Source organism: Scardinius erythrophthalmus, assembly GCF_964197995.2.
Source record: "Scardinius erythrophthalmus genome assembly, chromosome: 1".
NCBI lineage: Eukaryota > Metazoa > Chordata > Actinopteri > Cypriniformes > Leuciscidae > Scardinius > Scardinius erythrophthalmus.
The window spans coordinates 35,424,274-35,441,936 of NC_138221.1; the positions used below are offsets into that span (position 1 = coordinate 35,424,274).

Consider the following 17,663-nt stretch of genomic DNA (forward strand, 5'->3'; position numbering starts at 1 on the left):
AGTACACCTTTCAAGAGTGCATGTTAGTACCTAAATGTTACATATTTAAACCTTTTTAAAAGGTACTGTCCCAGTGACAACTTTTATACCATTTTTACCACAATTTAGCATTTTGTAACAAAAAACAATACGCTACATCTGCACGCTCGACTGAAGAACTATGGAGTCAGAATGACAAAATAATTTGAATCTGAATTGTGTACAGTTTAATTATATATTCTGTTATATATTCGCAATTTTGACTAATATGTGTAGAATTTTATGTTACATTGCATAAGTTACAGTTTCACTGATAGTAATCAGTCAAAATTCTTACTGTCGGTTAACGGCTAAGCGGTTAATTATGGTTGTCCCCAACAAATACATCTAACCTACACAATAGCATAGACAGTATATAAACTGGACACAGCGACCCCATAGGTTTCAATGGAGAAAAGTGAAGCAAATTAGAAGCACCCATTTCCTGATTGCCGAGCAAACTGCGCAGACTCAAACTGAGCTTGACGACGTGGATGTGACGTGAGCAGCCTGTCTGACAGTTGTAAGTTTTCTAGTAGCTGTGCCAAGCGAAATCTGAACCATTCCCTTCCGAATCTCCGAATCTCGAAGGAGAGTGTGAGTAGGAGCTGTCCATGAGCAAGGAGCAAGAGCAACTTTATGACTCTCTATGGGCTTCTCCCTTGACTTTATCGGACTTTATACCTCCACGTCCCCCCGATTGACTGCGAGATTCTCCTCCTGTCTATACGGTAATTTCCAGAGAGTTGCGTGGTTATGACGCAATCGTTAGCCTGTTTTTACAAAAACTGCTTCTACGGGGCCATAACGTAAGATACAAGGTAATGGAGAATTTTATACATTGTCGTGTTTCTTTAGAAAATAGTAATGGACAAATGGAGTCTTTAAACGCCTCAGATGTAAAGTTATTCGCTGTCAAAGTGACGCCAAAATGAATGGGAGTCAATGGGATGCTAACAGCAGGTGAAGGCTTGATAGCCAATGGCGGCCGCCGGGGGTGGTACGCTATTCGAGAGCTCGATTACCCCCCTGCACAATAGCCATTAAATTTCTCACAAACACAAAATTGGGGCGTCATTTGTAGGGGCGTGGTTTGTACTACTGTGGGATGCAGTCGGACACACTTGACTAGAAGGGTCTGTCTGCACCCAATGCAAACCATGGACCAATAAGGTACGCCTCCCGTGAAGAAACAAGGATATAACAATCTTTTTAACTTGTCTTGCTTTTGAATATTAAGAAGTATGGAATAACAGCTAGGCCTATTAGTATAACAAACTAAATAATACAATCAAATACAGACCTATAATTATAGCTAAAAACCCTCAACACTAAACCTCTTGTCACAGAGTCAGCCACACCGTCACAGCCCCAATCATCTCACCTCGACTCGCTGCACCTGCACTCCCTCATCAACACACCCTTTATATGCCCCGTTCACCTTTCACTCCTTGTCTGGTCTCGTTGCAGTATACACTGCTTTATGTCAGACTCCTTACCTATCTTACTCACCTGAGATCGTCTCGTCCTGTATCCAGTCTCCAGTCCGTCTTCCTGATCCAGATCGCCTGTCTTCGTGTTCACTCGTCACCTGCACAGAGAATCCACTTCAGTCATCGCCAGCTAAGTCACCATCCTCATTCTACAAGTCACCATCATCTGGTTCCCATTGTTCCACCACCACTCTGCTTTTAATAAACACTGTGTGCACCTAAACCTGTCTGTCTCCTCCTGTGTTTGTGACAGAAGACCAGACCATTATGCAGAGTCCTGTTGGAGCGGGGAGCATACACCCGATCAGTTTGCCACACCTGTGCAGGCGGTTCAGCAAACTCTCCCCTCTGCACCACCAAGGGGGTAATCTTTCAGAAAAAACTGAAGCTTCTCCGGGGGCCGCCATTGATTAGCAGACCCCCACCTGCTGTTAGAATTCCATTGACTCCCATTCATTTTGGTGTCACTTTGACAGCGAATAACTTTATATCTGAGGCGTTTAAAGACTCCATTTGTCCATTATTTATTTCTAAAGAAACACGAAAATGTATAAAAGGCTCCATTACCTTGTATCTTACGTTATGGCCCCGTAGAAGTAGTTTTTGTAAAAATAGGCTAACGATTGCGTCATAACCATGCGACTCTCTGTCGCACAGTAGAGAAATTACTGTATGGACAGGAGGAGAAGCTCGCAGGCAATCGGGGGGACGTGGAGGCAAAATGACAAAATTATTCATCAGAATACTTAGCAAAAGTTTCTCCTGCTCCTAGCTCATGGACACCTCCTACTCACACTCTCTGTCTCTGCAAGTTTCAGAAGGGAATGATTCAGATTTCACTTGGCACAGCTACTAGAAGACAGAAAGGTTGCTCACGTCACATCTACGTCGTCAAGCTCAGTTTGAGTCTGCGCAGTACGCTCGACCATCAGGAAGTGGGTGCTTCTAATTGACTTCACTTTTCTCCGTTGAATCCAATGGGGTGTCCATTTCTTTTACTGTCTATGTGCACCACCCGCTCCTTCGCCACCTGCCTCTGCCAGTCCTATGGCCTGACCAGCTACATACAACGGTGAGGCGGAGGATTGCAGCGGGTTCCTTCTACAATGTTCACTATATTTTGAAATGCAACCACAGCTTTTCTCCACCGAACGAGCGCGTATCGCCTTCATGATTTCCCTGCTATCTGGACGTGCACTCCATTGGGCCCAATCCATCTGGCACACCAACGGCCCGGTCACGACTTCATTGGCAACCTTCATCAGTCACTTCAAGGAAGTCTTCGGTCAAACCGCATCAGAATTATCCGTCCATGATCAGCTGTTCAACCTCCGCCAAGGTAATACTTCTATAAATGCTTATGCTCTGCAGTTCTGCACGTTGGCGACATCTAGCGGCTGGAATGAGACGGCCCTGTTGATAGCCTTTCGCCAGGGTCTGAACCCGGAAATGCGCCACCAGATGGTCATTTATGAGGACAACTACCTTGTAATCAATCAGGTCAATGTGTGGATCTTTGAGCTGGTGTCAGTTAGTAGAGGCGGGGTTAATTTGAATATTCATAGAACCGCCTATACTAATTGAGGCAAGGGTGTAGAGTTACATTCAAGCTATTTTAAGGCATGACTAATTTTTTTCAAGGAAAAAATGTTTAAATATAACATTGTTGATCAAAAGTGAGTTTTAAGGGATAAAATGATTGATTAGGGGGACTTTAAGACAATATACAAGAGAGCACCTGGTACATAGAAATAGGGGTGCACCGATCCGACTTTTTCAGTCCCGATACCGATACCGATACCCGATACCGATCCGATACTATAGTTGAATTAATAATAAACTGTATACCTTCCACCTTATACCTTCCTTGAAGAGACTAAAGGCACCAAACTTTACTAACTAAACATAACTAAGACAAAATAACAGATGTATGTAATGTGTTGTATTCTTATTTATTTAAAAAAAAACAATTGTGCATTCAAATCTAAAATAGAATATAATCAAACTTCTTTAAATAAATGTAAAAAAAATAAAAATTAAAATGTAGCGGTGGAAACAAAAAAACTGTGTATTGGTCAAACGTGTCACACCACCATCACAAACATGAATGCTCACTTAATCAGCAATGGCAAATTTAAATGTCAGTTTTAATGGTCATTATGTTTCATATTTTTAAAAATGAAAACAAAAAGAAGCAGGGTTGTGTTTTATATTTCGTGTTGTTATAAATATGCAGTAAAGATAATCAATGTACGCGTTTGCCTGAACCACATTTATGTGGCCATTAATATGTTTAAGATTTTTTTTTTAAATGAAAAGAGGCAGAGTGGTGTTTTATAACATACTTCGTTTTATTGTTGGCTAAAATATACATAAAGAGATTACCGGAGTAGCCAGAGCGAGCTGAGTGACACGATCAAGAACGCTGCTGTTCCATTTGCAGGATAACCGGACTCGCGTCCTCTCGTCCTCGGGAGTTCGTTCTCCTGAGTCGAACTTTGCAAGTCCGAACTACCAAGGAGGACGCAAGTCCGAAGTTTGCGTACTTGGTATTGAGAAACGGCCTCTGGCTCGCTCCATGTTGCTTCTAGCATGCGACACGCGTGAAGCTGACGAATGACGTAGGTTCTGCTGCGACGACGACGAAAAAAAAAAAAAAAAAACGATTTTTTTCCGATCCCCGATCCAGCTATTTTATCAGTATCGCGGCCGATATCCGATCCTAATATCGGATCGGTGCACCCCTACATAGAAACAAACATGACAAGCCATGTCCTCACACCAAACATGATACAAACACGTAGCTAATGAGAAGACTCACAAGCCGCATGTTCACACAAATCATAACATGAAAACACAAACCGCGTGCTACATAGAACACGACAACACAAGAACGCCCGGCAAATGAAAACATAAACCAGGCACTCTACAAAAACGTGCAAGACAAGAGTGAATGAACACTCAAGTCGTGCTCTCAAACATGGAGCATGAATGTACAAACCCACGACACAGAACCAAAACCAAACTAGACAGGAGTGCCGGGATCCAAACACCATGCTCCGCACATGAAACAAAGCACATGGACAAGAGAATGCATGGCTCGAGCGCACTCGAATCTGCACCCTCGTGCAAAGACAAGACGATACATGAGTTTCTGGGCTCTGTCACAAAACTAAACCAGACTCAAGTGACAGAACTTTCAATGAAAAAATATAGTTAACTTAAAATGTAGTTAACTTAAAATGTAGTTTTTTGAAAGAGAAAATTAAAAAAAACATACGTAACACAGCCATCCACTGTCACAAAGAGTTAAACAGACTCGTGGCGCATCACTATATCTGGCTAGATGTCTTGCTGTGGTTAACATGTTCTTCTATAACACCTTGTGTGTATTCTCACTGACTTTGTGTGAAAACTACATATGTGTGAAACTGCAATCCTGCCCAAGCTCTAATTGCTGCTAATTCAGTTTTTCAAAGCAGTTTTCTTGTAATATAAAGTTTAACATTTGACACTCACAGAACCAACAACTTCAATTTTCAACAACTTCAAGAATTGTGTCCACTGCACAGACCATGCAAGTATCAATTTAATGAGGTGCTCTGAAAATTATAAGCTGATGGTTCTTTTCATAGTTAAATAGATATTTTCCATATAGTTCCATTTCCTGCTTCCGTTTCCATTCTCTCACTCATCATTTTACCTATTCATGTATGTATGCGTGTTTAGATTAGTTATGTCTGTGATTTAATTAATAAAACTTGTGCACAATACGTATTTGGTTCTGATTCTCTGCTTGCAACAAAGTTTACTTTACGATTTATGGCGCTTTTCCACTACACAGTACCTGCTCGGCTCGGCTCGGCTCTGTTTGGTTTTCCACTGTGTAAAAGTTGTACCTGTACCTGCTTCCAGGTACTTTTTTTCGTACCACCTCCGGCGAGGTTCTAAGCGGGCTGAGGCGAGCTGAGGCGATACTAAAATGTGACGTGAAATCACGGCAGACTGCTGATTGGTCAGAGAGAATCGTTACTATTCACTGCGTCATCATTGCACGCGCCAGACGCAGTATCCTGAATAAAAAACAGCAAAAACAAAAACATCCAAAAACAGCATACCCTCGATTTCCTCCATTGTCCTGTGTGTGTGGGTAGCGGGTGTGTCTCGCGCGTCTCGCGTAAAAGATTAAGTCACGGCAGTTTCCTGCGGCGTCGCTATGACGACCAGGTACTATTGTGGAGGTACTATCTGCAATGGAAAACGGAGCGAAAAGCGAGCCGAGCCGAGCTGAGTCGAGGCGAGGCGAGTCGAGTCGAGCTGGTACTGGTAATGGAAAAGCGCCATTAGATTCTGACTACAGGCTCTTAGTAGAACTGTACAGTAAGAAAGACATTTCCCTTCCCCGGAAATGAATATTTCTTAGAATTAAAGGTCCCATTCCATGGATTATTTTTATTATTTTATAATGTTTCCACGGGTGCCCTTATAATGTTAGTATGTTTTTTAGATAAAAAATTGTTATAATTTAAAAATAAAAGGCATATTTCCTAGCCTGATTTAATTCCCTGGTTTGAACGCTCTGTTTGAAGGGGCGTGTCTGCAGTGAGACTTCAATGTAAATGCCCTCTGCTGTGATTGGCTGACATGCTTGCATATGAAATATCTGGCATTACATGTGGAACTATCTGGAAAACTTTTACTATTACAGCTATTATACGTTTTTACTATTACAGCTATCTGGATTAACGAATCGTGAGAAGTTTTTTAGGTATTTAGATCTATTCTCATCACATAAAAGGTTGCAGTGATGAGCATTGAGCAGATGACAGCCTGTTGATTGCGTGAAAAAAGATCTTATCATTGCAACGCAGTTTCTGCACTCACTAATGATTTCACCAATGCAAACATGAGGTATATAAATACAGTAAGAGCTTCGTTGTGCAGTGTAACAGCGTCATTGATTTCATAACGAGGTTTGGCAAGTGTCCAGATAAACTCGCGCTGTGTGATCGACAGCTTGGGCGATTGGAAAGGGATTGTTCTTTGATCGCTTTCTGTATATTAATCACAGTTTAAGTAAGATCATTTTCATCCTACTAAGAGAAACGATGTGAAGTTAACTACTTCCATAGTGAATCACTACTTACTGCTTGCTGGAATATAGTTGAAATTGTCCCCTTCGTCAGTATGAAACGCTGAGAGAAGCCTGCTTGATATTATTAGAAAAACAGTCCATGGTGAGATGGACAGAGCAAACTAACAACTTCAAATTAAACTTTTGCGGTACCCGATTATAGATAAACATCAACCATGTCTGTTGACATTTCGCCATCAATACGCCTGTGTTCCTGTGGGCTGAGGTTAGTCAAAACACGGTTCTGGTGATGTCACTAATGAAGGAAGTAGAGGGGTGTAGTCCAATCCAGCCGTTTTTTGTAGTCAACTTCTGTTAAATAAAATATCTCGCTTGGCATTGAACTTTGAGCTTTATAATTTTACAGATATTATTTATGCTCTAACAACAACATTACACACTAACTAAAGTTTGAAACATGGGATCACGCAGAACGGGACCTTTAATAAACAATTAATGCCGAGTGTTCACATCGAGTGTGAACAGGTGGGTTGATTTTAATATAAATTTTTATCCAGATTTTACTCTAGACATCAATACATATAAAAGTAACATATTGTTTTTTAATACAAATGACAGACTGACAGGAAAACAGTTCTAAACTTCACAGTGAACAGTTAAAGAACCTATGATATACATACATTTAAACCTAAAATCTTAATATTACTTTAAAAAAAGTTATTAAATGTTATGTGTCACATGTATTTTGACAGATATATGGCATCAGAAATGAAAACAAATGATATATTAACATATAAAACATTGGGTTAAGGCAATAATATTTACCATATTTTTTATGTGGTGAGATTTCAAAGTGGTAACTTATTTTGTCCAATAATTTCAAAAACTAAATCTAAAAAAAATCCAAGTAAACATTAAAGAAAATTTACTTTTCAGGGACAGATGTTTAATTTCATGCTAACATTTAAAGGCAGGGATTTTATTTATGAATAAAATGGATGTGTATTCGCAGTTTCCCTGATCATGCATCAAGTCATTAAATGCATACATTTACAAGTCAACAGCATTTTTAGTCCCATTTTGGAGAAAAAAAAAAAAAAAAAAAAACAATTCTGCAGCTATTTCTCTCTTATATGACAATTATCGATGCAACCAGAAGCTGGGAGAAGATAAGAACAGTCCAGAATGTGGGACGACTGCCTGTGAAAGAAGAGCTGTGTGAATGATGGTACAAACAGAAACACACACACAGTGTTTTCAAAGCTCAATCCCTGTCTACAGTTACAGAAGAGAGAAGAGCAGTGCTGGAGCTGCTGAAGAAACTCCCGACCCGACATCCAGGAAGAGTTTTTGTCATATATCAGCACAAAGGATTCAAGTAAGTCATCAGATATTTCACAAATGTGCCCTCAGATTCCTTCCTCATTTTCAATGAGAGCAAAATGACTAAGCTAAATACATAAAAAGAAATTCAATGCAAAATGTCTTAATGAACATTCATAAATCCTATTCAAATATAAGCAAAAATAATTACTGTAAATTATACATTTTATCGAACAGACAGAGGATATGCAGTTAATTTTTCTTTTCATTTATAACCCACCTGTAGATTTGAGGATGAACACTTTGCAGTCACTTCCCTGAGAGTTTGTGGCATTGCACGTGTAGGTTCCTGAGCTGAGCGTGGAGGACCGGAGCACTGGGGAGCTGATCGTCTCTTTCAGATGTTCTGAGTCCCATGAGTACGTAGGAGCCGGGTTTGCCTTCACTTTACAGTTTAGTGTGAGCTCATCGTTTATATTGATGGTCTCTGTTGAGCTGGAGTGTTTTGGTCTATCTGAGGAGGAAAGAGGAAAATATTTTCACAACTGAAACATATTTATGTTAATTCATAATATACAGTATTTAATGATCTCAATTAATATACAAAACTCTGCATATGATGAAATATGACAGTTGCACATCCTTCATGCTAGAAGACCCTTCAGAAAGTATAAACTGAATTAAATTTAATCAAATTTGCAAGCTTAGCAATAAGTAAACCTACAGTAAACTTCAACATTGAGTGTTTTTGATGGGGCTGTTGGAGGAGGTCGAGGTCCTTCTTCTCCCAGTTCCAGCTCTGCTTCACACCTGTACTGAGCTCCATCATCAGCTCTGTCTGGATGGATCAGGAGTTTAGATGTTTTACTGACTGGAGTCTTGATGGTGTCAGTGAAGATGGTTTGATCCACCAGAGTCTGTCCTTTGTACCAGTTGACAGTGAGATTCTGAACAGGAGCCACATTGAGAACGTCACACTGGAGCTCATACTGGTTTCCCTCCATCATTGGTCCGGTGTGATTCAAAGTGCTGATGGACACACTGTCTGGAGTCTCTGTGGAGGAAGATTTACACACTGATATCTGCAGTCATGAATGTACATAAATTAGACATTTCTGAGAAAGAAAATATAACAATATCAATAGCAGAGGAACTCACTGTAAATAGTCACAGCGAGATTCACTGCACACTGTCCCTTATTATAGTTCATGAAGCAGGATGGCTCTATGCCCCATTCTCTCAGTTCTGACACTCTCCATGTGGTCAGATTGACTTTTTTCATGGACACTCCTCCCTCATTGGCTTCCCATCCCATCGCTTTAGGCTGGACAGAAGTGCTGCAGTCGGCTGAGACAGAACCGCCGTACTTCACAATAACTCTCTGTGGGTTGATCTGAACAGGACATTCATTATCAGCATGTGAACCTGTTAAACACATTGAGAAAGATGTGATTTAAAACTGGTGAAGATTCAGCACAGAATAGCATCACTAAAGTATTGGATTACAAGCAGACACAGAAATAACTTTCTTAGAGTCATTAAGACCTGCAAACTGAACACTGGCCCACGATAGGCCTCTAGAGTTTTGTATTTTATAGATTTGGGACCATGACATCTTAATAGCTAGTGAAAAATGTAATAGGTTTCTGTAAAAGACCACCTATTGTCATATGCAACAAAAAAGCTTTACTAACACAGTAGAAAGACAACTTTTGGCACGGCTAGTCCAAACTCAAACATGTCAACTGAACAGAAATGAATTTACCACTCCCAACTCTGTTAATTTAACCTACAATAAAGTAAAAGCTAAACTTTAAAACATATTTAATCTCATTCCAGATGCATCGGAATAATAAAAGAAAGAATTAAGTCAACATACAAACCTGTGAAACTCAAAAGCTGTGAAACTGCCAAGAGATAAAAAAGTCCAAAGAAATGTTGAAGCATATTGAAAAACAATTGATCAGAAAATACTGTAAATAAGACCCAACTTTATCACTGTAACTCTGAGTGTAAGCCTGTGACTGAATAGCTGTAGCTCGGGCAACACAATAGTGAAACAAAAAAATAAATAAATAACTAACCCCACCCATAAACTATTTTGAGAGGAAATTGCACTGGGTTGACCTCATTATGCATTAATGGATGACTGAAAATCATACTCAGAAACAAAATGAAATCTAGAAATAACCTGAATCTTTGCAATGATAGTATTACCCTAACCAGACAACCAAAAAATACGTATATGACACTGACGTTTGATGTTGGAGTTATTTTGGTTCATAATTTGATGCTCTCACAGAAATTTAACATCATACAAAAAAATAAATAAATAAAAAAATCTAAAGTTTCTCTGAAAAACATTTTCCAAGGGGTCCTTGGCCAAGAAAAAAAGCTTCTGTTTTATTGCACAGGATTATTATGAGGATTAGCCACCCTGAGTCACCTGTTCATAAGTGTAAAATTACTTTCATGAATTGGCCAATCACATGCACTGCTAATGGCCTGGTTTCTTTAAACGTACAATATGTAATTTTTTTCGCAGCTAGGGGTCGCTAGCCTCTTACAATAACAAAGGCGTAGTTTGATGACGCAACACTTGCTAAGAATTATGGATCTTGTCGTCAACGTCAAGCCGACCGATCTAATAATGTTTATGGATGAATAAATACATCGATGTTTTTATCATGACTGTGATATGAAGCAGTTCGGGATTGCTAAGAGACAGCTATCAGCTCCACACGCGACGCGAGTCCCGTGGATATAAAAGGAATATGGACATTTCATTCTACCGAACTACATGCAGAATTACTACTCACAGGTCAGTTTATTAGACAAATTAAACTTGTGAGGTAACGCAGCGCTGTTTCACTTGGCCTAACATTAACGTTACACTATCACACTAAACTGCATTTGAATGTGTTGAAATGTATGTGTTAGTTTGTCTGTATGAGACTAGCAGTAAGCTAGATCAACATTAGAATAACATGCAGATCATATTCTAACATTTTATCATTGTTGAACTATATAACATTGATTAGTTTTATGTAAATGTGCTCACCTGTTTAATAAGTACATGTAGGAGCGCTCGAAGTTTCGGACGTGGAGCTCTCGTTTATATACTGTCTATGGGAGCTTTCGGCATCTCGAAAACACCGCGCTGATATTGATTCTCTTTTTAGTTCTCCTTTTTTATCCAAAGTCTGCTTGCCATGGTCCGTAATGTTTGAACGAAACAACAACAGCATGCAAATAGACATTGCGAACTACACAGTTGTCCACGTCTGTCACCTTGGTTACTATCAGAGGGCTCTGGTTGCTATGGCAGTACGAGCGGAAACCAGGGATAACGCGTGTAGATAGGGGTACTGTTGGACTGTTTTGTTCCCAGTGTGTTGCCGTCTTAGAAAAGGCTCGCGAGAGTTGCGAGTGGCGGAACAATAATAATAACGTGAATGTTGGTGTTGGAGGAACTGAATGACTCGTGATGGTCGAAGTCAATAAAGAAGAATCAAACTCTCATTCTGGTATTTATTGAACAAACAACATGGTGTCAGAAGTGGGATTCCGTTCCTGGAAACATTCATCGGACAACTTCCGTCTATAGGAGATAACGCTAAGCTGTGAAGTCTCGTTCGTGGTAAGCAACAACACTATAATGGCAGATGGATTCAGACGTCCGGATCCTCTCGTCTTTGACGAGAATGTGGCAGAACACTGGCGCAAGTTTGAACGAGAATACGATATTTTCATTGCCGCCGCACACAGTGACAAACCTGCCCGAACCAGAGCTTATATACTCCTCAACCTCGCCGGACCCGAGGCTATAGAGAGGGAGCGATCATTCACTTATGCGGCCGCGGTACTAGGGGCAGATGATAACATCGTTACTCCAGCTGAATCCAGAGAGGACCCCGAGTGTCTCAAAAGGAAGTTTAAAGAAATATGCAACCCTGAAACAAACGTGATAATGGAGAGGCACAACTTTAACACTAGATATCAAAAACCTGGCGAAACGATCGAGGCATATGTGAGTACATTAAGAAATCAGGCTAAAAACTGCAATTTTGGTGCACTGGAAAACGAACTAATAAGAGACAGACTGGTCTGTGGAATAAGTAGTGACAGTGTCAGACGCACACTGCTAAAAGAGACTGACCTAACACTGTCTAAAGCAGTACGCATTTGCCAAATCAGCGAACTTACAGAAAAACATAGCAAAACACTCTCCACACCCAAAACTGCTTTAACCACCAGTGTAGATGCCGTACAAATAAAACATAAAAAAGTCTACAGCAAAATGAAGCGCACCATGAAAGAAAATTCACCATCAATTTCCAGCTGCCGGAATTGTGGGGGTACTCATCCAGCAAAACGCGACCAGTGTCCAGCCTTTGGCCAACAGTGCCACAACTGCGGGAAGCAGAACCATTTTAAAGGCCAGTGCAGGTCCGCCAAGTCAACTAGACCGAATAGACAGGTAAACCAGCTATATGCCGAAACAGACTCTGACAGTGACAGTCAAGACACATTCACCATTGAAGGCGTGTCTTTGCATGATGATGTAAAGGAAACTGACAAGGAAGGACATTGTTTTGTGATTGTCAATGACAAACAACTAAATCTGAAAGTGGACACAGGCGCGAAGTGTAATGTTATGTCCGTACACACATACAAACTTTTCCGGCACGCTGAAGAATTGCATATGCCAACTAAAAAAGTCAATCTTGTAGCGTTTGGCGGATCTATGATCAGACCAATTGGCACAGTGACACTATTATGCAGGCTGAATGAACAACAGTATAACCTGCAGTTTCAGGTTGTGAAAGAAAATGTTCACTCCATTCTTGGCCTGCAGGACTGCCTAGATATGAAACTGGTCACTTTCAGCAGTGAAGTGTTCCACTTGGACTGCGTAAAAGATCACACCCTGTCACAGAAAATGTTTCAGGAATATGCTGACCTGTTTAAAGATGAAGTCGGTAACTTACCGGTAACATACTCAATGAAACTAGATCCAGAAATAACACCTGTCGTCAGCCCTCCACGTCGTATCCCAGCTGCCATGCAAAAAAAAGTGAAACAAGAGCTCCAAAGAATGCAAACTCTGGGAGTAATTGAACCCGTGAATGAGCCCACAGAATGGGTTTCAAATCTGGTGGCCACCCATAAGAAAGAGACGGGTGATGTGCGCATCTGCATAGACCCCAGAAACCTAAACAAGGCCCTCATGCGCCCCCACCATCCCATGCGCACTGTGGAGGAAGTTGCCGCTCAAATGTCAGGTGCCACTATCTTTTCCGTCCTTGACGCCAAGAGCTCCTTCTGGCAAATCAGACTGGATGATGCCTCATCTCTCCGTACAACATTCACAACTCCATATGGCCGATTTAAATTCCTAAAGATGCCGTTCGGAATTAGTACAGCTTCAGAAGTGTTCCAAAGAGCCATGGAACAAATCTTCACAGGATATCCATGCGCTATAATCGTGGACGACATTATAATCGGTGGCAAAGATCCTGATGAGCATGAAAGAAACCTGAAAATGGTACTGGATCGTGCCAAACAGGTAAAACTGAGACTGAATCCAAGCAAATGCAAGTTCGGACTCAACGAGGTGAGCTATGTTGGGCACACATTCACAGATAAAGGACTAAAAGCAGACCCCAGAAAAATTGAAGCAATCAGTGAAATACCACCTCCAGAAGACAAGGCAGCTCTTCAGCGCTTTTTAGGGATGATAAACTACCTGGGCAAATTCATTCCTAACTTAAGTGAACTAACCACACCACTACGTCAGCTGCTTCACAACGGAGTGGTGTGGAATTGGACGGAGCACCAACAAGATGCTTTTGACATGCTCAAAACCTGCATCAGCAGCCCACCTGTACTCCATTACTATGACGTAAGACAACCAGTGACGCTCACCTGCGATGCTTCACAATATGGTTTAGGGGCTGCTTGCCTTCAAGAGGGAAATCCGGTGGCATACGCGTCTCGCACACTGACCCAAACGGAGATGAGATACGCACAGATAGAAAAAGAACTCCTGGCAGTGGTCTTCGCCTGCTACAAGTTCTACGACTACATCTACGGCAAGCCGGTCACGGTCGAGACAGACCACCAACCCTTGGTCACCATTCACAACAAACCATTTCATACCATCCCAGCGCGCCTACAACGCATGATGCTACAGTTGCAAAAATTCGACCTGACTCTCACCTATAAAAAAGGAAAGCACCTCTACTTAGCCGACACCCTCTCCCGTGCACCGAGACACAACGTCAGCCCCCAGATGTCAGAACGGCCAGAATTCGAGGTGATGACAGTTCAACTAATATCTCCACGGCGCCTTGAAGAGCTCCGCCAACATACTGCCGCAGACACAGTATTGCAGAAACTCAGCCATTTCATTCAACGTGGCTGGCCAAGACGTCCGTGCAGCGTACCCATAGAGGTGAGACCTTTTTTTAGTTTCCGTGATGAACTCACCGTCGAAGACGGGGTCATCGTGAAAGGAAACAGGGCAGTCGTGCCCATTGCCTTGCACTCTGAATATCTTAAGGCGCTACATCTGGGACACACAGGAGTCGAATCCACCAAGAGTAGAGCGAGGGAAAGTGTTTTCTGGCCATCAATAAATGAGGACATCCAGGCTGTTATAACGGCATGCAGCGTCTGTAACAGCCTGAGGCCCCACCAGCAAAAATAACCGCTAAAACTGCACACAGTCCCGGACCTGCCCTGGTCGCTTGTCGCCACAGACATATTTGAATGGAAGAATCACCACTACCTGGTGGTTGTTGATTCATACTCTGGGTGGTTTGAAATTGACCGACTCAGCAACTTGTCTTCACTGACAGTCATCAATAAGCTAATGCGTCATTTCTCAGTCCACGGCATACCACAGAAGTTGTTCTCTGACAATGGTACCCAGTATACTAGCCAGGCCTTCCATGACTTTGCCCGAACTTGGGATTTCCAGCATGTGACGAGCAGTCCTGAGTATCCACAGTCCAATGGCCTCAGCGAGAGGGCTGTAAGGAGTGCAAAGAGACTGTTAGAGACCACAGAGAGAGACGGGACAGATTTTTACCTGAATCTGCTTGGCTTACGAAACACACCCCGAGACAGCACTCTGGGCTCACCTGCACAAAGGCTGTTATCCCGTCACACTCGAACTATTTTGCCCATCTGCAAGCAATTGCTGAAACCAGCTGCAAGAACCCCGTCCTGCATCAAAGCGCAATTAACAAAGAAGCGGTGGGCACAAAAACACTACTATGACAAGACCTGCAAACCACTACGCCCTCTGGCACCAAACCAGGTGGTAAGACTCCAAACGAAAAAGGGACATGATAAAGTGGGAATTGTGAAAAAAAAGTGTGAGGAACCACGGTCATATGTGGTGGAGTCCGAAGGGAAGGAATACAGGCGTAACCGACGCCACATCCTGCCACTAATGGAGCCACAGCCTCCAAAGAGCACCACTTACACTGACGAACTGAACACAACAGGAAACACAGTTGATGCTGACATGGACAAAATGCAAGGGGTTGAAAGTACTGAACAAACACCCTCAGAACAGTGTCACAGACAATCGAGCCCAGAAAACTCTCCCACCAGCGTATACCAGCAAAACATGGAACCACAGGCAAAGAAATCAGTTCAAGCCACCACTTCCATGTATGTCACTAGGTCCGGCAGAGTTTCTAGGCCAAATACAAAATACATGATCTGAACTTTCTGCTCAAGTATAATTAATCCAACATGTCAGAAATAATACAGTGTCCTTTAGGATTTGCATTTTTTTTTTGAAGGTTCATTTAGTTGTGGGACATCTACAGAGTTCAGTTGAACCAGGTTATATATATATGCAAAGTTATCTTCTATCTGTTGTTACTGCAGAGGATTCTTATTCTAAATTGTTCATGTTCAGGAGCTACTGCTAAAGAAGGGGGATGTAGATAGGGGTACTGTTGGACTGTTTTGTTCCCAGTGTGTTGCCGTCTTAGAAAAGGCTCGCGAGAGTTGCGAGTGGCGGAACAATAATAATAACGTGAATGTTGGTGTTGGAGGAACTGAATGACTCGTGATGGTCGAAGTCAATAAAGAAGAATCAAACTCTCATTCTGGTATTTATTGAACAAACAACAACGCGGATATGACAAAATGGAAATAAAGAAACATGACGTGTCTTCGAATTAAATTACAAATTTCTCCTGGTTTGAAAGTTGTTGGAAACATTTGGGATAATGTAAGTACACAACTAAAAAAAATATATAACATAGATATAGTGATTTTCGCTATTTTTAAAGCAAAAAAGTTACATAATGTACCTTTAAGGGGTTGCTTACTTTTAGCATTCAGTGATCCTTATACGAGTCCTTAAAAACCTCTCTGTGTTTATTTAGCGTTTTTTTGACTGACTGACTGACTGACTGACTGTAGCTTACAAATAAAATGCGTGTCCAGCTAACGATTTTTTGTTCTCAATATGACTGGGAATGTTCCTTTCCGGTTATTTTTCAAAAATTAAACCTAAAAATAACCATTAGGGGGCGTTAGTACAGGTTCAGTTTAGATTGTCACAAAAACTTCCCTGCAACGTTCTGGGAATGTTAGTTTTTGGTTATAAAAAATAAAACCTAAAAATAACTATTATAATGTTCTTTAGGTTCCCCTTTAATTATCCTCCACTCTCAGAAAACAAGGTACAAAAGCTGTCACGGTTCCCTTTCAAAAGGTACACATTTCAAGAGTGCATGTTAGTACCTAAACGTTACATATTAAAACCTTTTTAAAAGGTACTGTCCCAGTGACAACTTTTGTACCATTTTTTACCACAAGTTAACTTTTTGTAACAAAAAACAATACGCTACATCTGCACGCTTGACTGAAGAACTATGGATACAATTTGAATCTGAATTGTGTAAATTTTAATTATATATTATGGACATTTGATATTTAACTATGTGTTTTTTCCCCTCTCAAAAACGCAATTTTGACTAATATGTGTAGAATTTTATATAGTTACATTGCATAAGTTACAGTTTAAGTAAGGGTTAATGCCCGACGAGGTGTCCATTATCAGGTATTAATGGACGACGGCGAGGCGTGAACCATCCTCGAAGGGCATTAACCCGCTTATACCATGGTCACTTGCCAAATAACACATTTTTAAAACATTAGTTTATATTTTAATTAGTTTTACAATCGAAATCTAAAGTTACAAGTTACAAACAATAACTTGGTTTCCTTGGTTATGCCTGACGGTTTATTTAGGTGTACATTATCACTTTTTAACGGACACCCTGCAGCCAATCAGAATCGAGTATTCACCCAGACCATGGTATAACTGATAGTAATCGGTCAATATTCTTACTGTCGGTTAACGGCTAAGCGGTTAATTATGGTTGTCCCCAACAAATACATCTAACCTACACAATAGCCATTTAATTTCTCACAAACACAAACTTGGGGCGTCATTTGTAGGGGCGTGGTTTGTACTACTGTGGGATGCAGTCGGACACACTTGACTAGAAGGGTCTGTCTGCACCCAATGCAAACCATGGACCAATAAGGTACGCCTCTCGGGAAGAAACAAGGATATCATTGACTGAAACAATCTTTTCAAGTACGTACATTTATTTATATATTATTTTGTATGATATGTTTCTAAGGTTAACTTGTCTTGCTTTTGAATATTAAGAAGTATGGAATAACAGCTAGGC

At 41.1% G+C, this 17,663-nt stretch overlaps 1 protein-coding gene across 1 annotated transcript; it reads right to left on the reverse strand.

Annotated features, from left to right (window-relative positions):
• Window positions 1-7,058: 7,058 nt before the first annotated feature.
• Window positions 7,059-9,990, reverse strand: LOC308685808 (intercellular adhesion molecule 1-like). The gene is made up of 5 exons (XM_081357827.1): window positions 9,813-9,990; window positions 9,088-9,354; window positions 8,654-8,983; window positions 8,210-8,443; window positions 7,059-7,806 (listed from the first exon to the last, which is right to left on the reverse strand). The coding sequence occupies exons 1-5, from the start codon at window positions 9,874-9,876 to the stop codon at window positions 7,736-7,738; spliced, it is 966 nt and encodes a 321-aa protein (XP_081213953.1). The 5' UTR covers window positions 9,877-9,990; the 3' UTR covers window positions 7,059-7,735.
• Between the last annotated feature and the right edge of the window lie 7,673 nt (window positions 9,991-17,663).

What these genes read in the sequence shown, in the direction of transcription:
- LOC308685808 (XM_081357827.1), bottom strand. Translation starts at nt 9,876, where the DNA reads ATGCTTCAACATTTCTTTGGACTTTTTTATCTCTTGGCAGTTTCACAG. An exon ending in TCTCGCTGTGACTATTTACA is followed by an intron (nt 8,984 to 9,087) that starts GTGAGTTCCTCT and finishes CTTCCTCCACAG; the next exon opens with AGACTCCAGACAGTGTGTCC. An exon ending in GTTCATCCTCAAATCTACAG is followed by an intron (nt 7,807 to 8,209) that starts GTGGGTTATAAA and finishes CTTCTTTCACAG; the next exon opens with GCAGTCGTCCCACATTCTGG.